Source organism: Miscanthus floridulus, chromosome 8 (assembly GCF_019320115.1).
Source record: "Miscanthus floridulus cultivar M001 chromosome 8, ASM1932011v1, whole genome shotgun sequence".
NCBI lineage: Eukaryota > Viridiplantae > Streptophyta > Magnoliopsida > Poales > Poaceae > Miscanthus > Miscanthus floridulus.
In genome coordinates, this window is record NC_089587.1 from 55,933,849 (window position 1) to 55,958,863 (window position 25,015).

At 44.3% G+C, this 25,015-nt stretch overlaps 1 protein-coding gene across 1 annotated transcript; it reads right to left on the reverse strand.

Annotated features, from left to right (window-relative positions):
• Positions 1-783: 783 nt before the first annotated feature.
• On the reverse strand, positions 784-1,390 carry LOC136469105 (uncharacterized). Its single transcript, XM_066467427.1, has 2 exons — positions 1,241-1,390; positions 784-1,005 (listed from the first exon to the last, which is right to left on the reverse strand). Exons 1-2 carry the CDS (start codon positions 1,388-1,390, stop codon positions 784-786), a joined length of 372 nt encoding a protein of 123 aa, XP_066323524.1.
• Between the last annotated feature and the right edge of the window lie 23,625 nt (positions 1,391-25,015).

Below are 25,015 nucleotides of genomic sequence, written 5' to 3' on the forward strand. Positions count from 1 at the left end.
GATGGCTGAGATTTTTACTAGGTTGGCTTCGATGCCACGCTCGGAGACAATGAATCTAAGTAGCATGCCCCTTGGGACCCCAAAGATGTATTTTTTGGAGTTGAGCTTGATGCTGTCCTCCTAGAGCTTCCTAAAGGTCTGCTCTAGGTTAGCCATGAGCTGGTTGATATGCTTGGACTTGACTACGATGTTGTCCATGTAAGCCTCAATGGTCTGCCCGATGAGGTCTCCAAAGCATTTGGTCATGCAGCGCTGGTATGTAGCCTCGACATTCTTGAGTTCGAACAGCATCATAATGTAGCAGAATGACCCAAATAGGGTGATGAAAGAGGTCACGAGCTGGTCAGACTCTTTCATCATGATCTGATGATACCCGGAGTACACATTAAGGAAGCATAGGGGTTCACACCCTGAGGTCGAGTCAACTACCTGATCTATGTGTGGCAAAGGAAATGAATCCTTTGGGCATGCCTTATTGAGGCTCGTGTAGTCGACACACATTCTCCATTTTCCACTTTTCTTTTTTACAAGAATAGGATTAGATAACCACTCTGGGTGGTATACTTCCTTGATAAAACCGGCTGCTAAGAGCTTAGCAATTTCTTCACCGATGAGCCTCTGCTTCTCCACGTTGAGGCGGCTAAGGCATTGTTTGACCGGCCTAGAGCCTAGCCTGATCTTCAAGGCATACTCAGCGACTTCCCTCGGAATTCTCAGCATATCTGAGGGTTCCCATGTGAAGATATATCGATTGGTGTGGAGGAAGTCGATGAGCGCGCCTTCCTACTTGGGGGAGAGGGTGGTGCCAATGCGCACCGTCTTATTGGCGGAGTTGTCAGGGTCGACGAGGACCTCCTTGATGTTCTCCATAGGCTCAAAGGATCCGACCACCCACTTTGCGTCGGGCTCTCCTTCGGTGATGTCCTTCCTGATGGCTACGAGCTCCTCGGAAGCTAGGGTTGCCGAAGCGAGCTCGCAGCTCTCGACCTCGCACTCATAGGCCCTCTAGAAGGAAGTGCCAATGGTGATGACCCCATGCAGGCTCGACATCTTGAGCTTAAGGTAGGTGTAGTTGGGGACGACCATGAACTTTGCGTAACATGGTCGCCCCAAAATGGCGGGCAGACCGGGGGAACCCGACTACCTCACAGGTGAGGGTCTCTATCCTATAGTTGGATGGATTCCTAAAGGTGACGGGTAGGTCAATCTGCCTAATCGGTATGGCCTACTTTCCCAGTACGATGTTGTGGAAAGGTGCCATGGTCGGCCTGATACGCGACCAGTCGATGCCCATGGCATCAAAAGTCTCAGCGTACATGATGTTGAGGCCACTGCCTCCATCCATAAGTACCTTGGTGAGCCTCTTCATGCTAATGATAGGGTCGACCATGAGCGGGTACCTGCCTAGGTGTGTGACGCTATCCGAGTGGTCAGATCGGTCGAAGGTTATGAGAGACCCCAACCATTTGAGGAAAATAGGCATGACAGGCTCAGCTACGTAGACCTCTTAGTGTTTGAGCTTCTGTTGGCACTTGGAGCCATATGCCTCTGGCCCATCGAAGATCATGAGACAGCCATCTAGCGATGGAAAGCCACCATCCTTCTCTTTGATGTCATCGGCTTCCACCTCAGGCTTCTTCTTCTGCTCCCATTTCTTAGAGCCGCCGATGAAGAAACGCTTCATGAGGGAGCAGTCCTTGTACATGTGCTTGATGGGGAAAGCATGGTTTGGGCATGGCTCCTCGAGCAGCTTGTAGAAGTGATTGGGGGTGCCCTCAACCGTCGCTCGATCGGCTTTTTACTCGGTGGTGGCCACGAGCAAGCCCCTCGCGCCCTTTCTGGTTCTTCTTCTTATTGGAGCGTTCGGAGGGGCCTTCGTCGGTGTTCTCATCCCTTTTTGCCTTGCCTCTGGAGCGATAAAAAATTGCTCCAACCGCCGCCTCACCGGAAGCATGGCTGGTCATGATGTCGAGGAGTTCCTTGGTAGGTCATGGGCCCTAACATCCCAACTTGTGGACCAGGGACTCACAGGTGGTCCCTGATAGGAAGGCTCCGATGATGTTGACATCGACGACATTGGGAAGCTCATTGCACTGCCAAGAGAAGCGTCAGATGTACTCACGGAGAGTCTCACCCAATTTCTGTCGGCAGTTCTTCAAGTCCCAAGGGTTCCCAAGACGTGTGTAAGTGCCCTAGAAGTTCCCTAGGTAGATTTGTTTTAGGTATGCCCAACCCTAAACGTAGTTGGGCGGAAGCTGCTCCAGCCATGTTCACCCTGAATCAGCTAGGAACATGGGGGAGATTGTGGATGACAAAGTTGTCATCGACCGCACCACCGACCTAGCATGCGAGCCGGTAGTCCTCGAGCCGCAAGCCAGGGTTTGTTTTCCCAGAGTATTTTGGGACGTTAGTCGGCGGGCGGTATCGGGGTGGGAGTGTTGCCTTGAGGATATGCCAACTGAAAGTCTAGGCCCCGTCGGCTCAGGGCTATGACTCCGGTCCTCCTCGCAGTCATATCGTCTGACCCATCGAGGGTGGTAACCGTGGCTAGCCCCCTACCCCGCATTGTTGCGGGTACACCGGCGGGCATCAAGGGTGTCACACGCATCACAATTACGGCTGAGGCGCTCCTGCACCAGAACCATGATGCGCGACCTACCACTGTGCAACATTTGGTGGACTGCTGCATCCCTATCGGGCCACATAGAGGGCGAGTGTTGGCTGGTGTCGAGCTCCCATCACTGAGATAGCGAGCTCTCAGCCTGCTACACAGCCGTATGATCGAGCAGTGTTCGAACCTCATGGTGGGCCCATCGATCCTTGGGTGTCGTGGGCTCCGGAAGCCCCCTAAGCAAGGCTACCACAGCAATGATGTTCTAGCATGCCTAGACGAAGTGTGGGAGTGCTTGATCATCCTCGATGATCCTTCGGTTCACGTCATGGCCATGGCGCGTGCGCGTCCTGTGTCTCTGTGGCGTTCGATCTCACGATCGAGCTCCATGCGTTTCTTCTCGAGTTGGAGTCATGCTTCCTCAAGCTCTAGGTGTCGGGCTTTCAGCTGCTCCACCCATAGGCGAGGTGGGGCTCCTGCATCCCCCTCGACCTTGTCGTCAAGGTTGTTGGTCGGGGTAGCCTCCTCCTCTGGATGCTCTCGACATGCCCCTTGGGGGTACCTGTCATAAAACATTGACGAGAGGGGTGATGGCTCCTCCTACTGGAGTCAGAGCCAAATAGCGACTCTAGCTCCTCTATGAGGAGGTCATGGAAAGATTATGCGACATATTCGATCACCCCCATGAACTCATTGCTTGTGGGGGATGAAACACGGTCTCTGCGGCGTTGCAGAGACTGAATGGGAGCACTATCGTGGTGCTCCGAATGAGATATTCTGGGGAGAGCGGCTCTTCCCCGGTAAGCTAGGTCACGATGTTGGCGAATGAGAAGGTGAGGTGGCGTAGGTCATCCCAGGATGGTTAGGGTCCTAGGAAGACACCGAGCTGACGCTCCAACCTTCCGTAGTTGAAGTCGAGGAGCTACCCACTGTCGGGGGTACGGGCCTCCGGCACATGCAGCCATAGCTCCTCGAGTGCCTCGGTGATCGTGTTGAGGCCGGTGGAGTGGAGGGGTTGGGCAATGACAGGCGCTCTCACTAGCTCTCCCTCCGCCATGACGATGATGTCTAGGTCCTCGAAGCGCACGTGGGCGCCCGAGACTCAACTGATGTCGTGACTAGCCATCCGAGGCCTGGTGTTGATGTTGAAACGCGCAAAAGGCCCCTACCTGGCGCACCAACTATCGGTGTTTCGAGTAAGCACCAGCTAGTAAATTTGTATATTCCGCGTCTGACTCGGATGGTGTGTTAAGATGACACAAAGATTATACTGGTTCGGGCCGAATGTCCCTACGTCCAGTTTCGAGCTGCTCGTGTTACTAGCGCTGAGTTTGTAATAGGGGGTTACAAACTGGTGAGGGAGGGAGGTACCTCCCAAGTCTCGGGTGTGATGCGGTGTGTTTGTTCGATGAATCACCCTTCCTCTAGTGGGACGCCCTACTTTCCCTTTTATAGGCCAAGGGAAAGCAGGGTTACAGCCGAAGGGAAGAGGAAAAAAGGAAAGAGAAATAAGGCTCCCGGAGGTGCGTTGTTCTCCTCTTCACATGGGTCCCGCTGACTCTATAGATCATGGTGGCAACGACATCGTACCAGGGTCCTATTGGCCGCTGCAGCTTACGTGCGGGCGTCATGCGCCATTCTTGTCTGTCGTCCCATCCGAGCGGACAGAATGGTCAGAGGGTCCTCTGACAGAAGCCATACGGGTGGCTAACGGTACAGTGCCAGTCAACGGACGCCGGTTGACTGGCGTTGGACGATGGTCAGGCAGGGAGTTGGCAGCACAGTGCTGGCCTGTTGACGCGATGGGCGACGTGAGTTTCCCAGCATGGCCCGATGCGACCGCCAGTTGCATCAGAACATGCCCGAGATGTGCTCCCGGGCGTGCGCTTCCATGCTGTAGTGGTTGAAGCGGTTCGAGCCTACCCTGGGATCACTACTTTGATCCGGTAGCACATCCAATCCCCAAGGATCGGGCGAGGCGGAAATCGCTCCCTGGGAGCCGGCGAGACGAAATCTGACCCACGGGGGTCGGATGAGGCGGGGCCCTCCCCGTGGGACTGGACGAGGCGTGTCCCGGCCCCTGGGAGTCGGACGATGCGGAAACTTCACTCTCGGAGTCGGACGAGGCCGTAGTTGCGTCTTTAACCATCGAATGAGGCGACGTGGTGCTCTTTAATCCTTTGGCTTGGATACCCGGGTATAGATATCCGACAATTATACTAAGATCCCAAATTGGAGGGCTCATTTTAGCTTCAGCTCCTCGTAGGGCAGCAATCTTCACTGTCCCTTCTATTATCATTCTGGCTTTACGGGTGAGTTGGAGCTACGCAGAGCTCTACCAAACAAGTTTTTAATATGGTTAGGTATAACTCCTAGAGACCCGAAAACCCTCTTATCATACTACAACTGTTGTAGTTAGCAGTAACTTGTTTTAGGGTATAGTCTATCCGTCTCTAAATAAATGTCATTCTCGCTTTCCGAGAAAATAACTTTGACTAATTTTATATAAAAAATTATTAATATTTATGATATATAATTTATATTATTAGATAGATTATTAAATTTATTTTTATAATAAATTTATTTAAAGATATAAATATTATACGTATTTTTTATAAATCTAATCAAATTTACGATAAAAAACAAAGAACGACAGTTATTTAGCTGCTGATGAAGCAGTAGGAATAACGTTTTTGCATTAATTGGTACGGAGGTGATTGACGTCCATTGAAAATTAGGACACAGCAGCAACTATAACTAGCACAGTAGAAAGCATGGCTGGTCGGCAGGACAGGAAAGGGCAGCAGGCCGGGCAAGAGGATGGTGGAGTGCGTGGGAGACCCCGATGATGACGATCCACGGCTGGTTCGTTGAGTTTCAAAGGCATGAAGTTTTAGTCGTCACATCAAATATTATATAGAGATATTGTATGTGTATTCGAATATTAATAAAAAAATAAATTATAAAATCTGGAGACGAATTTATTATGCCTAATTAATTCATTATTAGCACATATATTACTGTAGCACTGATCATGGACTAATTAGGTTTAAAGAATTCGTCTAGTAAATTAGTTATAATATGTGTATTTAACTATTTTTTAATCTATATTTAATATTTTATGTATGTGTTTAAATATTGGATGCGGCCTAAAGTTTTGGTGTTGGAACGAGCTACTTAAAGGAAGCGCGCGGCATGCACATGGGCGCGCACGAAGCACGACGGCATGGCAGCCGTGGGTAGTGCCTGCCTACCTGCACTTGGGCTCAGTTTAGTTATCAAAAATTTTGGCAAAACGATACTGTAGCATTTTCATTGTTATTTGGTAATTAGTGTCTAATCATAGTCTAATTAGGCTTAAAAAATTTGTCTCGTGGATTTCGTCTAAACTGTGTAATTAGTTTTATTTTTTATTTATATTTAATGCTCCATATATGTGTCCAAAGATTCGATGTGACGAAAAATCTTGAAAAATTTAGCGTTTTGAAGGGAACTAAACAGGCCCTTGCTTGACCGCCGCGTAGGCAGAGGAGCTAGTAGACTGCAGTGCACATGCACGGAGTACGCGCGCGCGCATGGGGACACTGACCGGTGCTGCCGCAAATACAGGCAGGCGCGCACGCACGCACACGCGCGGCCATGCCGTGCTGATCGATGCCATCGATCGAGCTGGGACTTGACCGGTAGCGATTGGACGGCGGGCGGGGTGGTGGGTCTGCGCCGGTGCTGTGCAGGTGGCATGCAGGTGCAGGTGCTGCCCCGCCCGGGATCTGCGGGGGCGCTGCTGCAGCTCCTTGGCCTTGTTTAGTTCCCTGTTTTCAAAATTTGACACTATGTAAAAAGAAGATTTCCCGTTATATCAAACTTGCGGTATATGTATGAAGTACTAAATATTAACAAAATCAAAAACTAATTACACAGTTTAGTTGTACTCTACGAAACGAACGTTTTAAACCTAATTAGTTAATGATTGGACAATTATTATCAAATAAAAATAAAATAGTACTGCAGCTACAGTGCGCCTGTTTTTTGGGCGGCGCCGAATCGGCGGATGAACTAAACGCGGCCCTAGTCTTGCGAGCGAGCTCATTGCGAGTCCCGAGGCGAGTAATGGGCACCCTCGTGGCCGACACCTCCAGGCGCCTACGTGCCTCCCATCTCCCGCTCGCACGCACGCCCGCGCACATGCACAGGTGCCACACGTATGCATGCAGAAGCAGCGCCCGCATGCACGCACGCGCAATCCAAACCATTTTTTTTTGTTTTTTAGCCTTTTTTTTATTTTCACAAATATATCTCTAGAGTTATGATTTTAAAATCTAGACCCTTATCTCGGCGTTATTATTGGTGACGTCGAGCTTACATGTCTCGGCGTTATAGATTTTGGCGCCTAGGTCTTGGGCTCGACATAGACGTGGTGGTGACTTGGCAGACAGCTTAGCGTCATAGATCCTGGCGCCGAGCTCGGCGCCGTAGATCTTGGCGTCAACCTTGCGCCGTGGTTATTGGCGCCAAGCCCTGTCTTATGTATGGGCCCTCCATTCCTTTATCTCTTCCTCTCTCTCTGACGCTCCCCGAACCAGTGCTGCCGCACCGCCGCCACTGCGCGTAGCCCCGGCCGGCTGCGCCCGCGCCTGCCCGCGACATGGCCCTTGCTCCCAGCGCGCCGCGACCTCCGCGTCGCATCGTTGCATTAACTTGGATAGGTAAATTTTTTGAATATGCAATGTAGGTACTTAGTTAGCTTGAATTGTAGTGCTACTTAGATTATTTGGTAGTTTCTAGTAAATGACATGATGTAGGTAGTTGATTTAGTTAGTGAGATAGATATAGTTAGATAAATATAGTTAGATAACTAGTGACATAGGTACATAGATATAGTTGTTAGATAGCTAGTTGATTTGGTTAGTGAGATAAACATAGTTAGATAAATATAGTTAGATAGCTAGTGACATAATTATTTATGGTGTAGTTGGTTAGTATCTATTAGAGAGGTACTATATAACAGCTAATTGGGACTAAACAAACTGTATTTTAATTTTTGTTTGAACTACTAGATGGATAATCTAGTGAGCATATATCATGGAGGCACCGTGGGAAGAGATCGTTATGGATATGTTGAATTTGTTGAGATGCAAAACGTGCCTGTGTTATTCAATGAGAAGCCATCGTTTAGTGAGTTGGTTGCAAGGGCTCGGGAGGAGCTATATTGCCATGGAGCTGATGATGATGATGGCATCGCAGTGGAGAGTGTACTTCACCTAGGTTCCCCTCCCAACATCCTTAGGAAGATGATCCTAATTGGGTGTGCATACCAGTAGGAGAACTATGTTAGATCGGCTATGAAGTGCCAGTTTCAAAGTTTGGACGTGGTTGTGCGTCGGGTGTTAGTTGATCCCACCCCTCATGGGTTTTTCCCACCAATGGGTCAGCAGACACACTTCGATCCTCCCGTCCTGAAACTTGATATGGATGTGGAGGTTGCACCTATGGTTCCTGATGCTCAATCTGCCCCCAATATGCTAGTTGAAGATGCTTGTCAGACTCATGATGTTGTGGCAGATCCTCCTCATGAGATCCCTTTGACACAGAATCATCCGAGTGAGTGTCTTATCCGCATGATTATTGGGAGCTTACCCCATTCCTTACATCCAATTTTTTATTCTTTTCTTATTTTTCTACTTATGTTGCAGTAGACATTCTTGACAATATGGATATGCCCACTGTTGCTGCGCAAGTGCTATGTGGAGATGGATTTTGTGGCTCTAATAGTGTTGAAATTATAAATAATTTGGAGCCATATGAGATGGCAAGGGTTCTTGATTCTGATGATGATCGTCCTGTTGGAGAGCTAACAGAGAGTGATGTTGAGATGCTGAGGCGTATCTTTCCTAGCCGTCGTGATCCTAGAGTTCATGAGTTCAGCGATCTTGCTCATTCCGATCAGACATGTGTAGAAGGACATGATGATGAGTTCTTACAATCTCCTGAAGCCGGCCCTAACATGGTAATTGAGAATGGGAGGGTATTCAAGGACCTCCCTGCAATGAAGAGGTGGTTGTAGGTGTTTACAGTGATACGAAAGAGACCTTACAAGGTCTTGCATTCATATGTGGAGCGCCGTTACACAGTTGTGTGTGATAAAGAACGCTACCCATGGAGGGTTTGTGCAAGGAAGCAAAAGGTCACCAGAAAGTGGAAGATCACAAAAGTTCTTGGGCCACACATTTGTGCTGACCATGTGCTGACACTAAAGCATCGATAGTTGACATCTACCCAGCGGTGAATTTAGACTAAACTGCTACCGGGGTCGTACAGATTCATGAACTCAATTTGATGGGGTCGTAGCTGGTCGGAATATGCGGGGTTCCACTGATTCGTACAAAGTTATCAGGGTTACATGACCCCAACACATATGCACTGGCTTCGCCGCTGCATCTACCCTCATTGCCATGCGGTTGATGGAAATATTGCAGGGAGAACCCAACATAAAGGTTATGACAATTATTAGGACCATTGAGGCGTTGTTTGGAGGTTATGTGATAACTTATGGTAAAGCTTGGAGGGCTAAGCAGCGAGCGTGGAAGATGATATATGGGGACTAGGAGGATGGGTATGAGCAACTGCCAGTACTTTTCAATGCAATCAAAGCGGTGAATCCATGCATGCATTATGAGTACATCCCAAAACCAAATACATGGAAGGATGGAGAGGCAAATATTCTTCCGTGCTTTCTGGTGCTTCCCTTAGTGTGTCGAGGCCTTTAGGCACTGTCGTCCCTTCTTCTCCATTGACGATACATTCTTGATTGGTAAATACTAGGGCGCACTTCTTATAGCCATATCCTATGACGCGAACAACAAGTTGGTTCCTTTGGCATTTTCTTTGGTTGAGAAGGAGAACAATGACAGTTGGGGATGGTTTTTGAGGCTAGTCTGGATACATGTGGTTGGGCCTAGCAGGGAGGTTGGCATCATATCTGATAGGCACCAGGGCATACTTAATGCCGTGCGAGAGCAGATAGAGGGGTATCCACCTTTGCACCATCATTGGTGTACTCAGCACCTTACCGAGAATCTGCTCCGGAAGGATGGTGTGAAGGATAACTTTGATCTGTTCCAGGAGGCTGCTCGACAGCTTGAGGACAAGTACTTTCAGAAAAAGTTGGAGCAGGGTAGAACCGCATCAAATGCACAAGGTAGACAATGGCTCACAAGTTTGATGCTGGATTTGGAGAAATGGATAAGAGCTCACGACGCCGGTGGATGGAGGTACGAGTTTTAGTGTAGCAACATGGCAGAGTCATTCAATAAGTTGCTATTAGGGATACGTGGTATGCCCGTGAATGTAATCATTCAATTCACCTTCTATAAGCTTGTTGCCTAGTTCAACGATAGACACACCCATGCATTGAAGTTGCAGAGTGATGGAGAGATATGGACTCTGAAACCAAAGGCACACCTAGAGAAGGCAAGTGAAAGGGCTGGCACACATGAGGTTACATGTTTTGACCACACCACGAGGACTTATCAGGTCAAGCATACGGGCGGTACAACGTCCGATAGTGAGGTCTGAGGGTCAATGATGCATATGGTAATCCTCCAAGATTTCACATGCACTTATGGTAAACCAAGGCAGTACCACTTTCTATGTTTTCATTTGGTGGCAGCAGCTAGGCATCACAACTATAATATCGAGAGTAGGATACCTCATGAGTTCAGTGTCGACACGCTTGTGCACACATGGAGCCTTCGTTTTGTGCCTTTTCGGGACCCTAGAGAGTGTCCTCCATATGATAGGACAAAGTACATTACGGATTCCGCTTACCATTGGAACAAGCGTGGATCAAGGAAGAGCACGAGGCACATGATGATTATGGATCAGATACCCAGAAGAACGAGGCGTGGGAGAGGAACCCCATTTCTTACTGACCCTGAGCAGTACGAGTGCGACAAGTATGGTAGATTGGGCCACAATTCACGAACTTGCCATTGGTAGATTAGTGAGGTGCGACTTGGTTGTTTTCATTATTTTATATTTATTGTATTCATTCAATTAATTATGCATGTCTCAATTTATGCTTGTAATTGTGTCAATTACTTGTACATTTCTAAGTTTATATTTCATTATATATTGAATTTCTATTTCATTGATTTTTTTGTAGGATGGTGCAATTCCACTTGCTTGACCTGACGTACGAGGCGACCCACCGAGGACGTCTCATAGTGGAGGGGCAGGTAATAATCTATATATTTTGTTCAAATTTTTGTGAGCGTACATGTGTTCATGAAGTAACAGGAGACTATGTTTTATTCCATGCAGGGCCTTTCGCTCCTTTGTCCTAGAACCCACAATGGGTTCTTGGACATGTAGTACGACAATAGGTACACTCCTTTCCTACAAAGAGCTGGCCTGGATGTCATCTCTTTTCAGGTTCGTCATGGGTTGCCCAAGTTCAACTCAGCGGCCATAACTATGTTGGTTGATAGGTATTATCTTCTATCATTGCCTCCATTCATGGCTATTTTGTAACACCTCTGGTGTTACGAGCTTGCTTAGCACCGAGGTTTAGACCTAAGAGGATTTACCGAAATGATTTTTTTCAGATTTTAAAATTTAACTTATGTTTAAAAGTGTCAATTTTGGCAAATTATATTAAACAACGGGTTAATTAGTTCCTAGATATTTTGTTTCTATGAGTTAGTATGACATGTGGACTAGTGCTTAAAAATGCCTGATGGCAAATAAATAGCGAATGGCTTGTTTATTTGATTAGGCATGAAAAAACAATTTCTATAAACAAAAATTTGTAGAAAGTAAAATTTGCTAAATAATAAAACCTTAGAGCTTTAGTTATGCTCGTACATGCATAAAGTTGTTTTAGAAAATAAATTTTTAGAAGTTAGAATAATATAAAATATAAACAGGAAAGATTATATCATCAGCAAGACATGAACATCGTGAATATGAGGGTATGCTTGTTCGAGTGTCAATGTGATGCTATTAGTTTAAAAGTTAATATGAACAAAATAGAAATAAAAACGAGAGTGCCGCTGGCCACTCATCTCACCCATCTCGCCGATACGACGGTGGTGCTTTCCCCTGCTCTTAATTAGTCATCTGATTTATTTGCATTGCTGCCCAGCCTTTCCCTATCCTCGATTGCTTTGCTTGGTGCCGCTGCCGCACTAAACGAGCGCAGTAGGAGCCATGTGCGCATGCTCCCTCGCGTCCTTTCTCGGAGAGCGCCCTTAAGAATGATGGCCGGACTGCTGCTGCCATGTACTACTTTGCTTGCATTCCCTCCCTGCCTGCTTGGCGTGCGCTCAACTTTGTTTTTGCCGAGGCCACAGTCGCCGCACCTTACACCCACCTATGCCGGCCATCCTCGATGCGAGTGCACGTGAGCCCCCACAGCCCACTCTAGACCATTGCCTCTCCCATGTGCCCGCAGCGCCGCCCCTCCCTTCTCTGCTCCTCGCCACCATGGAGCGCCCGACCGGGCAACGACTGCTCGTGCCTACGACTAAGATGGCCGCAGCACCACGTCGCCTCCAATCGCGACTGCTGCACCGTCGCCCGGCTCCTTGCATGCGCAAGCCCACAGCGCTGCCCTCCCTACCCCTCCACCACGGCATAGCCACACGAGCCCTGGAGCACCGTCATTGTGGCCATGCCGTCCGTCGCCCGTCCGTGGCCTAGTCCCTCACGAGCGTGCGCGCACCCCCTCGGCCCCACGCTAGAGCTGTAGACCCTCTACGTTTCCTCCCATACCACCACATCACCGCCGGCGCGCCCTCATCGCTGTGCCACCCCTCCCGAGGGTGGACACGCTTGGCCAGGGCTCCACGCTCCAGCTATGGTCGAGCCGCGTCCACCAGTGGGTGCGCCCGGCAGCGGGTAAGCTGTGATGCCGCCTCCCTACCGCCATCGGTGACCTCACAGCCGGATGTGGCCACTGGTGATGGCTTCCCCGCGTGTAATCTGCTCTGGAGGTGGAGGTGAGGACGTAGAACTATAAATGAAAGATTTTTCAAGGGGCTAGGTGTGAAGCTGTGACTCATATGAACAGTAGCATACCAATTAGATAGAAGCATTGGGATGTTTTTGCAAAACTGCCGTCGCGCATGGGCCAGCCTGTGGGCTGCTCACCCTGCGCCTTCGTGGCTACGACCTGCTCAGCACCCCATCTGGGCTGGCTTGTCGCTACCGCACCTGGGTCGCTCATGCCGCGCGCGCGCCTAAGGGCCGAATTGCGCTGCCGGCCTGCTGCCGTCCGTGCCTAGGCTGCGCGTCCGCGTTTGGCTTGCTGGGCCATGCGCGCCCCGCCCCACCTAGGCCACGTGTCCGTGTGGGCTGCTAGCCTCCACTAGACCACGTGTGCGCATTTCGTGTTGGGCCAAGGTCATGGACGCCGGCCCTTTTCGATTTCTAGAGCAATTTCTAATTTAGCTTATAAGGTAAACTTGTAAAATGAATATAAATTTGTGTAGTTGTCCAAAAATTATAAAACCAATTTTGTTAGGCTCCTAAAATCATGATCTATCTATTAGGGTAATTGGTTTATCTAGTTTTAAAATGTTTCTAGGGTTGCTCTAATTATTTTAAAATGTTGACTCTAAAAATTTTAAAGTAAATTACTAATATTATTAGTTGCTCCCTATAATTTTTGTAGCTCCAGAATAATTAGTTTGCTAGATTGATAATAATGCCCTATTGCGAATAAAGATTAAATCGATAGAACGGAATAACGAAACAACTTGGGTTTGTATAACAAAAACACTTGTCGGGAAATGATAACTTTCTTGACGATGTTGATACGTATATTAGTATGTTAGTCATTAGAGCTAGCTTGTTAGTTCGTAGTATGTACTATGTTTTAAGAGTTGTTGTTGCCTGGTTAATTAACTGTTGCATCAACTCTACATCGCATTGCATACCATAATAGGGACGACGATGGATCGTGGAGTCATTGAGAGTTGCTGGTGAAATGGTACTTTTAGGGATCATGTCGCCAAGATGGAATGCTCACTTTTGGTTATATTTTACCTAGGCAAGCCCCGGTGCATAACCCCTACTTTTTCTACACTTTAAATTATAGTTGCGCATTAAGTTTTAAGGAGTTGAATGAAACCCACTTGCATATATAAATCTTTATCCTATGAGTCTTACTAGTATGATAGGATCGTGTAGATTGCTATGCTACAGGACTCCGATAGAAGTCGAGCGATTGCATGTCACTCGCGAGAGATAGGAAATATATTATTGTTGTTACTATATTTTTATCACTTATGATAAAATGGTGGAAAGAAAAAATAGAGACCGAGCAGGGATATGGTATGGATATTGGTGGGTGTAAGAGGTTGTGTCCTGCGGCCAATAGGGCATAGCTTGGTTACACATTTTCCCTGTCTATGTCGGTTAAGGACCGACCGTTGCATTAGGTTCTAGGTAGGTCACCGACTTATTATCCCGAGCACATATTTAGGTATGGGCGTAAGGAAGACTTGTTACTCTCTTGTCATGGGTTTTAGTTCTTTCTGGACCGACTTTCAGGATGGTTTTTGGGTGGAGGTCCTTGCACCGTACTGAGTCCAGGACTCAGGGGCTGGGGCTTGTTGTCCAAGTTTGGACGAGGGCCTAGACCCCATGATAGGAGGGTAATGGGTTGATCCTACTTATGCCTAGGGTACAAGCGGGGTGTGTATTTTGGGGTACTTAGCTAGGGGCATTGATTCGCAAATTGCTGGCGTTCTGGTATGACTTGTCTACAGTCTAGCAACGTAGTAAGAACTAGAAGATGAAAGATGGTAAAATGACTCTTATTGCTTACCATCTGCTTGAAAGTAATATAGGTGCTTACATAGAATGGTTGGTTAATGAACTAATGATGACTACTAATAAAATTGAATATAAGGACGCATGTTTAGTAATGCTCCTGCAGATGCAATAAACCCACAAGCTAGATAGCCTTGCATATCCTTGGAGTCTTTTCTTTCTTCCTATCGGGTAAGTCTTGCTGAGTACAATTGAGTACTCAAGGTTTTATTTCCCCCTGTTGCAGGTGACAGGTGGATGCTAGAGCTGACCTTTGTGTGTGGATTCCTCCTGGTAGGCTCAGAGAGGATTTCTTTTACGCTATGATCATAGTTTTTAATTATAACTCTCCCTAAATGTTTTTATAAATGGAAATTTTATAATCTGTTGTCATAGTTTACATATCAATGCTTCATCATGTCATGAATAGATATTTATTTCCGCTGTAATTCTGATCACATGTTTATATTCCACTGTTAACTTAAATTGTTCATAACTCTAATCACATGTTCATATTCTGCTATTATAAATGATAAATATTATACTCTGATGTTATATGGCAAGTGATGTAAGAAATGGTTTAAGAATGTTGTAGGCTTTATTCTCTTATTTATGATCCTGATGGAAAAATGTGGATTTTCAGGTTCTCCCTAGGGGTGTGCTCGATGGAACTGCGTAATTTGGTGCCCTCCCTTCAGTACTTAGTGTCTAATGGAAGACCAGTACTCCTAGGAGGCATTAGATTAGACGGTTCTACCACACATTTGTTCATGTGCTTGTCTTTTTGACATGTAATCTTGCTTTGTCTAAAATATTGGTGGCGGCTGAAGACTCACAGCTTTAACTTGCCTTTTGTAGAGATGACGGTCACGCTCTAGGACTGTCAGAAGATGCTAGGTCTGAGCATTCACGGCAACACAGTGACTGGGCAGTGCAGGTCAGAAGGTTGGAGAGCACGAGTAGATGCCTTTCTTGGGCGTGAGGTTGGCAAGCAAGGGGCTCACACTTCTGGAGTTCTAATCTCCTAGCTCTGGCAAGAGTTCGAACAGTGCCCCGAGGAGACAGATGAGGAGACAGTTGGGTACTACTGCAGGGCATGGATCCTACACCTATTTGCCTATGTTCTTTTCCCCGACGCCACATGTGACACTACATCGTGGATGTGGGTCCACTACCTCAGTGACTGGGACTAGGTGGGTCAGTACAGCTGGGGTTTTGCTGTGTTGGGTTTTCTTTACCGGCAGCTTTGTGAGGCATGTCGTCGGACTTTGTCCTCAGCATCACATGTGGATACGTGTACCTGCTCCAGTTGTGGATGTGGGCTCGTCTACTAGTTGGCCGTCCCAAGGTTTTGGATCGTCGTGAGTGGTTCCTAGATCAGCCCCCATGTTGGCAGTCGATGTGGGCGTACCTTTGGGACCTGGTTAGGGTTCCGCATGTGAGGTTACAGCGGGCATACATTGAGTTCATGAACGATCTAGACATGCTCACGGCGTCTAGTGTAAGTAAATTTTATTTCCCATACTAGTTTGAAATGGTTTAGTATAGCATCTAACATCTTGTTTGGACATGTTGCAGGTGCCGTAGGAGCAGTTGAGCAACATGTGTGGTTGCGACGATGACTTCTATAGGATGAGGTGTCCTCTAATCTATTTCTATGATGTCGAGTTCCACCTACCAGATGGAGTTGCACGCCAATTTGGAGTGAGACAGCTTTGGCCAACGGCTCTGTTCTCAACTGGCATTGACTTACACAAGTAAGTGTTTTGCTATTTCAATTGTCTCGTGATGGTTCATTTCTATTAATATGGTGACATGTACATGGATTGAAGTAATGATGACATATGTGTAGGTTGGATCATCAGAAGAACAGAAAGATTTTTGACTGGGAGAAGCACCACCAGTACTACATTGAACAATGGGAGCTGTTACACGACAACATGGATGAGAACAATGAGCCGCACATGAACCGTGAGTTCAGGTGCTACCAAGCTTGGTACCAATGTGCAACACGTTGTAGGCTGAGGCTACAATGGACAGAAGATGACTACGCCAACATCGAGTCCTTCGACGATGAAAAGACAGCGTACGACCAATCTAGCTACTCGTGTAGGAAGGCAGGTGGAGACAGGACCAATCTTGGATAGAGTGGTAAGTCAATTGCCTTATTTTTCTATGTTAAGTTGCATACCAATACATTATGTGTTAGAGGTATCTATTTTAGTTAGTGGCACCTTCGAGTCGTAGCATCCTTATAATTAATTCAATCATGCAACATAATCATGCCTTCAGAAGAGGACTGGATGGAGTTTGATGCATGACCAAATGGATATTGTGATGACCTATAGGTGACGGTACAAATTCGGATGGGTTTAGTCCTAGTAGTTATTTAGTGGATTTTTCTTCTACAAAAGAAAACAAAACTTGTTGCTATCTGTTGAGAAGTATTATTACTGAGAACTTTGTTGCAGGGCAATACCCTCAAATGCTCCATTGAAGACATTGAGCGCTTTTATCCGAGAGTCAGGGATGACGACACGCGTAGCTTCCTAGATGTAAGATTCAAAATATTTTTTTCAAACATATTATTAATACGTTAGATTCTTTCAGTTAACATAGTTATGTACAACAGAGGCTGTCACTTCGGCTACGCCGTGCGGCTGCTCGTTGTGGTTGTAGGACAGCCACGATGCAAGCCGTGTATGTTCCTTCCACAGGCAAAGGAGGCTTAGGTTCCTCTAGCCAAGCACCTATAGGGGACGAGGATGAGGACGATGACGATGATGATGTGGACCAGAGGCACGAGGAGCTTGGCCCATCTTAGCTCCAGGACGCCCCCTCGACTTAGCCTACATAGCCTTTAGGCACTAGGCGATGCCGTCCACCTAACCCTTACACTCTAGGTACCATCGCTCTTGGTCACAAGGGTAAGGGTAAGACTAGGAGGCAGTGGGGATAAGACTATGGACTTTGTAGTTACTTTCCTATAACTATTTGGGACTGTATGGACATTATGGACTATTTGGACTATATAGGATATGTTATATTGATTGTGATGTTCGATGTGGTTGTATTGTGCTCTTTGAAAGATTAAATGTTTGGATTATATAATGATGTCTCTGTTTGTAACCGTGGATGCTCCTAAAACAAGAGAAACTCATTAGAACGTGTATAGTCCAACCGTATCGTACAGACACTTTGCAGAAGGATCTAGGCTTTTTAGTAACAGTGAATGAATCTAGGCTTTTTAGACAATGAAAATAGACTTTTCAGTTACAAGGACGAGAAGTACGATGAGAGAAGCAATTTATCACTTCACTTACATAGTACACCTATAGCATCTAGGCTTTTTAGTGATTTATCATATCAATGACGAATAGAATTTTCAGGAAACAAATCAAGACTTTTCAGTGTCCATTGAAATACGCTCTTTAGTGAAACTAATTAGGCTTCTTGTGACTAGTTATAACACATTGAAATGACAACTAAACCTGCCTCTGCCTATATATACGCAATGCTGGATGCATTGCTACTTACTGCCCAACTAGTATTTTCTTTCGTTGTAGTACCAATGTCTAGAGGGTCGTCCAGAGGGAGAAGAAAGGAGAAGGGAACTGCCATTGTGTGGGAGGGTTCTCTTGGTCCTAATTTCTTTGAGGAAGCTCTTTATGAGAGGTTCCCAGTTGAGAACAAAAGTGATTTCACCAAAGAGGCACCACTGAGAGGATACGATGAACGGAAAGAAGAGTGGCCAAAATGCATGCATGGTGAGGACTGCCTAGTGCAGATGTTCACCGAGGGAATAGATGGAGGTCATCATTTCTTTAAATGCATGTGAGCATGGGTAATTGCTATTACTATTTGTTTCTTCAATATGTTCCTCTTCTATACAATTTACATGACATACTTATTGCAGTCTTCCTTGATCAAAGAAAACTATGGGTTCACTAGGTGGGTCGATTCTCGACCTATTTATCCGCATGCGGAGTACATCTACTACCTATAGGACCATATCTTTGATCTAGAAAGGGAAGTTTGCAGCGGTTACAAGGACGACGAATAGGACGACAACAACAATAGTGCCAATTCATAAAAGGCACTCTACAATGATCCATATTGCACCTGCCCTAACCACAAGAACAAGGGGCCTCAGCCGTCACCCCCGCTACCACCAACAACAACAATGGAAGGCTACTGTAGAGAAGGTGCAACACAATTTGCATGTGACGACACTACTAGGACGACCCTATCTTATTCACATGGCACATCCATGTGTTTGTTGTTTGGTTTAATTATCTAAGGCATGTTAGGTTTAGTTGAAGGAACTTTGTACCCTAGTTCGCTACATGTTCTCACATGTCATTTCATATGTTTTGTGTGTTGAATTATATAATGCCCTACTTTGTTAGGTTTTGTTTGCAACACGTGATCATATTTCACTATGTCCGCAATATTAAGTTGAATATTATGACCATAAATAATGAAAATAACCACATAATAAAAAGTCCAATACTATGCCATATTAAACAACATAATAATACTAGAAGTACGTGCCAACAGTAGACAACATTGTTAATGAATAAACCATAGAACTAGCAAGTAATGGAGACTACTGAGTGCAACGAGACCACTTTTCCTTTCTTAGGGCATCAGGATTCTCCTCCATCGTTGCTTTCGCTCGGCGTGCACGCTCAAGCTTCTTCTCTCTCTCCTCCCTGTACGTAGCAACACACCTCCTTTCCTTCTCTTCCTTGTGCTCCTTTTTTGCAGCCTCCTCTTCACGTCTCTTCTCCATCATCTTCTTGTCCTCTGCCTCCTAACGCAACAATTTCTACATCCATTCCTTATCTTCAAGCTTGATCTCAGTGTCGATCCACTGCTCAAAATCACAGAGCGGTGGAGGGGTCTGCAAAAAATGCAATTGTTACAAAACAAAAAAATCATGCAAGATGTCATATGACACAAATATCAAATCCTCACCATCTTGTTAATGCGGCGCTGACGAAGTGTAGGCTCAAACGCAAAAACACATTAATATCTATAGTACATAATTAATATCGTTAGATAGATCGTTGAATTTATTTTCATAATAAACTCATTTGGAGATACAAATATTGTTAATATTTTCTACAAACTTAGTCAAACTTAAAATGTTTGATGGGCACGAATATCATAGCGACACTTATTTATGGACGGAAGTAGTATGTACTAGAACGATTTTGTGTCCTAAAGTAATTAGAAGATTTGACACCAGACAATGAACTAATTTCCTGTTGAGTCCAAAACTTGCCCCTGGCCTTCTTCAATTATTAATAAATAACGCCCTTGATTTTGCACATCTAACCACCATGGGGACCCAGTGATATATGCATGTGAGGTATATGCTTTCATTTTCAATTTTTCAGCTAATAAAGTGAGCCACTACTAAGCGACAATCTGCTCTTCGTCCCTCTTTTCTTCCGCTGATGATGTTGGTGCACCAAAGTAAATTACGACGAAATTAATTTTTCTTTGATTATTAGTTGGTGTATGTATCATGACCCTCGAGCTACTACCGGAAACCGGCACTTTGCCGAGTGCCGGAGGCTTTGCCGAGTGTATTTTATCAGGCACTCGGCAAAGACGGTCTTTGCCAAGAGCCAAATAAAATACACTCGGCAAAAAAAAACACTCGATAAAATTCGTCTTTGCCGAGTGCCTTTTTTTTTTGGCACTCGACAAAAATGTATTTTGCCGAGTGTTTTTTTTCGGCACACGGCAAAATTCGTCTTTGCCGAGTGTCTTTTTTTCTGGCACTCGGCAAAGATGGAGTTTGCCGAGTGCCTTTATTTTGGCACTCGGCAAAGAGGCATTTTGCCGTGTGCATTTTTTTGGCCCTCGGCAAATTAGTTTTTCGAATCAATTTTTGAGGCCCTAAATGAATTCAAATGAAAAACTTTTCAACTACAAAGTTGTATAACTTCTTGAGATCTACAAAGTTTATTTTGGTCATTTCTTCATTTGACAAAACGACAATAATGTTGTTCATAAAATCTACATCTCTCATATCTCTCATATTAGTTTTATGAAAATAGAAGAGAGATATATAAGATTTGTGAACAATGTTAGTACCACTATGTCGGATGAACAAATGAACAAAATAAACATTGTAGATCTTGAGAAGTTATGAAATTTTGTAGTTGGCAACATTTTGATTTGAAATCATCTTGTCATGCAAAAACGACGTTTGAATTTGAAAATTTTAAAATTTGAATTTTTCAAAAGACCTCGGATAGAAAAACTTTCTAAATAAAAATTGTAGATCTCCAAAAGTTAGGAAACTATGTAGTTGACAATTTTTTGATTTAAAATCATCTTATCATGCAAAACTACGTTTGAATCTCTCAAATTTGAAATTCGAATTTTTCAAACGACCTCGGATGGAAAAACTTCCTAAATGAAAATTATAGATCTCGAAAAGTTATGAAACTTTGTAGTTGACCACTTTTTGATTTAAATTCATTTAGGGCCTCAAAGAAGCAATTTACTCTCAGTTTGCCGAGTGCCTTTTTTCTGGCACTCGGCAAAGATCTAGTTTGCCGAGTGCCTTTGTTTTGGCACTCGGCAAAGAGGCATTTTACCGTGTGTATTTTTTTTTGGCTCTCGGTAAATCAGTTTTTCGAATCAATTTTTGAGGCCCTAAATGAATTCAAATGAAAAACTTTTCAATTACAAAGTTGTATAACTTCTCAAGATCTACAAAGTTTATTTTGATCATTTCTTCATTTAACAAAGCGACAATAACGTTGTTCATAAAATCTACATCTCTCATTAGTTTCATGAAAGTAGAAGAAATATATAAGATTTGTGAATAATGTCACTACCACTATGTCGGATGAATAAATGACCAAAATAAATTTTGTAGATCTTGAGAAGTTATGAAATTTTGTAGTTGGCAACATTTTGATTTGAAATCATTTTGTCTTGCAAAAACGACGTTTGAATTTAAAAATTTTAAAATTTGAAATTTTCAAAAGATCTCGGATGGAAAAACTTCCTAAATGAAAATTGTAGATCTCCAAAAGTTATGAAACTATATAGTTGGCAACTTTTTGATTTGAAATCATCTTATCATGCAAAACTACGTTTGGATCTCTTAAATTTGAAATTCGAATTTTTCAAACGACCTCGGATGGAAAAACTTCCTAAATGAAAATTATAGATCTCGAAAAGTTATGAAAGTTTATAGTTGACCACTTTTTGATTTGAATTCGTTTAGGGCCTCAAACAAGCAATTTACTCTCGGTTTAGTATAATATATGAGGATAAATAACGAATCTAGACATAAGTGACAGTGTAGTGCAGTGGTAGAGCAGCAGAGACGTTAGGGAGAGGTTATGAGTTCGAATCCCACCGGTCGCGTTAGCTGCGGATTTTGCGCAAAAATGCAGCGACTTCAATGGAGGCGGGCGCGCGCTGGTCGGTGGTGGCCTTCCCCGAAAAAAAAAAATTTCGGGTTTTTTCGCATTTTTATTTTGCCGAGTGTAAATCTTCGCCGAGTGTCCGACAAAAAACACTCGGCAAAGTCTGTTTGCTGACTAAAATTCGCCGAGTGTCGTTTGCCGAGTGTCGACACTCGGCAAACCCTTTTGCCGAGGGTTTTTTAGGCTTTGCCGAGTGTCCCTGGCACTCGGCAAACTTCCTGATTCCCGTAGTGAGCTGGCCTTTGCATATATACAAATATATTATCCATCTTGTCACGATCTACATCTTGATCAACAAGGTGAAAGAGACACATTGCGTAGTATAATAAAACTATGACCAGCTACCATTTCTATATCCTTTTTACGATTAGGTAGCTACTAGGGCAGTTGGTCAACTTAATTACACACAGCTAATTGATCAATGAATGTTGCGTTGCACACAATGCAAAACTTAATCAATTCAATCAACAGGTGTATATATATATATAGTGCACGCACACATATAAATATAATAACCCGTCGTGTCCGAGTCTCTTTCAGACGGCTTTTTGATTAATTTGGTTTCCGCTAATAACAGTAGACTAAAAGGTGATTATATATATATAGGTTGTTTGGGTCTCGTTGTGGGGAGTGAATTAAAGATTTAGAGGATCTTAGTAAGATCTAGGTCTCTTTTACCTTTCTTCTTTAACCATAATCATCATTTCCAGTGTGATTACATATGGTTGTATAAAGTTCGAGTATCTTTGTACAATAGCATAGATCAGTGGATCACTATCGGGTCTAAACCTGACATCACTATCGTAAGGTCCGGCAGAGGGCAATCAACAGTGATGGAGCTTACCCACCCTCGCCGGTTCCGGACCCTGCAGTGAAAGGATGATATCACTGTCGGGTCGAGGCTGGACCCGGTAGTGACAGCTTTAGAATCACTACTGGTTCTAATAATGCTAGCTTAGTGCCACGAACTAACATGTATACCTTGATTTTGCAAGTTGGCTCTTATTAAGAGACAATACATATAGCTATTGCCCGTTTTAGCACGTTTAATTTGAATTTTTAGATTCATTCATATATTTTTGTGAAACCTACAACTTTGCAGTTGGAAATTTAATTTGAAATCATTTACATGTCCGAATAAAAAGACCAAAGTTTTAGACAAAACTAGTCAAACAAATATAAAGCCTTCTTGGTATTAACAATGAGTACAAGTGAGACAGTAAATTAAGTGGGAGTGCATCAAGGATGAGGTCGAACATAAGCCTGGAAACCACACATGTGCACATTTCATGCAAAAAAAAAAGACTTGTGATGCTTAACCGTGTGGACAATTGCGGACGAGGGGTGACCTTTGGGTCGAGAGCTTTTTTTTGTTGCAATTTGTGTTTTTGCTAAATTTTATTGACTATTCACGCCGACTTATAATATATACACACAAATACTCACTTCCCTATCGGTTGTGCTGTGCAGCCGCTCTTGAGGATCATATCCGTGTTGGCTTCCATAATGCTGATTTGATAACTAGCACATGAGAGTTACAGGCCAGCATTGGTAGTGTAACATGAGGCCTTTGATATATAAAGAAAAATAAGAACAGTTGCACGTCAGACAAAGAAATAATGTATAGTATAGTGTATCCATATGAATCTCTCTGTCTCTGCAGGTTCAAGATTTTTTCCCTGTTACGCTGAAATTCAAAGAAAATGCAAATCTTGGCATTTTCTTAATAATGCTTATAGAAAAAGTGTATACGACTATAATAGAGAAGTACGCAGGTTAAGTATTGCTGCGGCACAATCCAAGCACCCTCTACTGTGGATTTGCTTTTATCAAAAGTAGCCTAGCTTCTTTGACAGAAAAAAGAAGAGAAGAAGTTAGTTCGATCACTAGTGGTTCTCGATCTATCGGTAGGTGTAAAATATTGTTGATATTAACAAAGACCTAGCTACCTGGCTGAAAAAAATTTAGTTTCACTGTACAAGTCCTATCATTGATTCGAAGGACAGGATGCAGGAAGTTGTTGAATATTCGTCACTACCCATCAAGTGCGGACAAAGTCTTACATTGACAACAGATAAAGTAGTCTAAACATATATTTGCCTGGTAGAACTCCATTTTAAATATAACTTTGGTACGTATTAATAAGACTTTTTGTTGACAAAAGAATATCTATTTAAAAAGTTACTTGGTTACGTTTACTCGATAATGAAATGACATAATATATGTTGTGGTTGTGGTCTTTAGATTGTGCTAGGCTGTTTGGTTTGACGTCTGAGAACTTGCCTGGTCCAGGCAAGGGATCCCAGGCGTTCATTTTCATATGCCTATGGCCGGACAGGATTGCTGCCTGGTTGTTCAACTGCATGCCAGTTTCTTGAGCATGTTTGTTTGGTGTTTTGTGACACAGTTGTTTTTGGTTGTCTTCTAGGTGCGAAGTTGTGTTTAGTTTTAGTGGGTAAGTCTTGGTTCCGGAGTTTGTTTGGTGGTTGTACTCTAGTCACATGTGGTTTCCTCGGCCTGATTTGCACTTCAAGAAACTAGACCGGGACTTATGTTCTTTTCTTTACCCTTCTTAGAAAACTTGCAGCAAAGGTTTTGCCATCCTTTCAAAAAAACATGTATAGGAATCTAATAAGTGTACATACCCTTGCACGGGTTGACAAAGTTTTTTTTTAAGTAAGATTGGCTTCGGACAACTAAGCATATATAGGTGAACTAAATCAAGATATTTTTTTTTTAAAAATAATGAGAAAATAAAGGTTTCGGCTTCAATTTTCCATGAATCATCAATCCAACCTTACGTGGTATGGGCCGTGGCACGATGATTTGCGAGGTTGTTACACTTCTCTTACACTTTCATCCTTACTTTATGTAAAGAGGTTAATCCGGAGGTACTACATGTTTGAAACTAAAAGGATTATATATGCTTAGTTTTTTGAACCCACCAACTACAACTCCAAATACCAGTGAGCCAACAACACAATTACTACATGCTTCAATAGGGCTTGGGTGTTACAGTTGTCGACTCCCACTATAGGAGACCGGGACTTTGCCCAGTGCTCAAATCTTTGCCGAGTGCCAAATATCGGGCACTCGGCAAAGGCCACCTTTGCCGAGTGCCGCA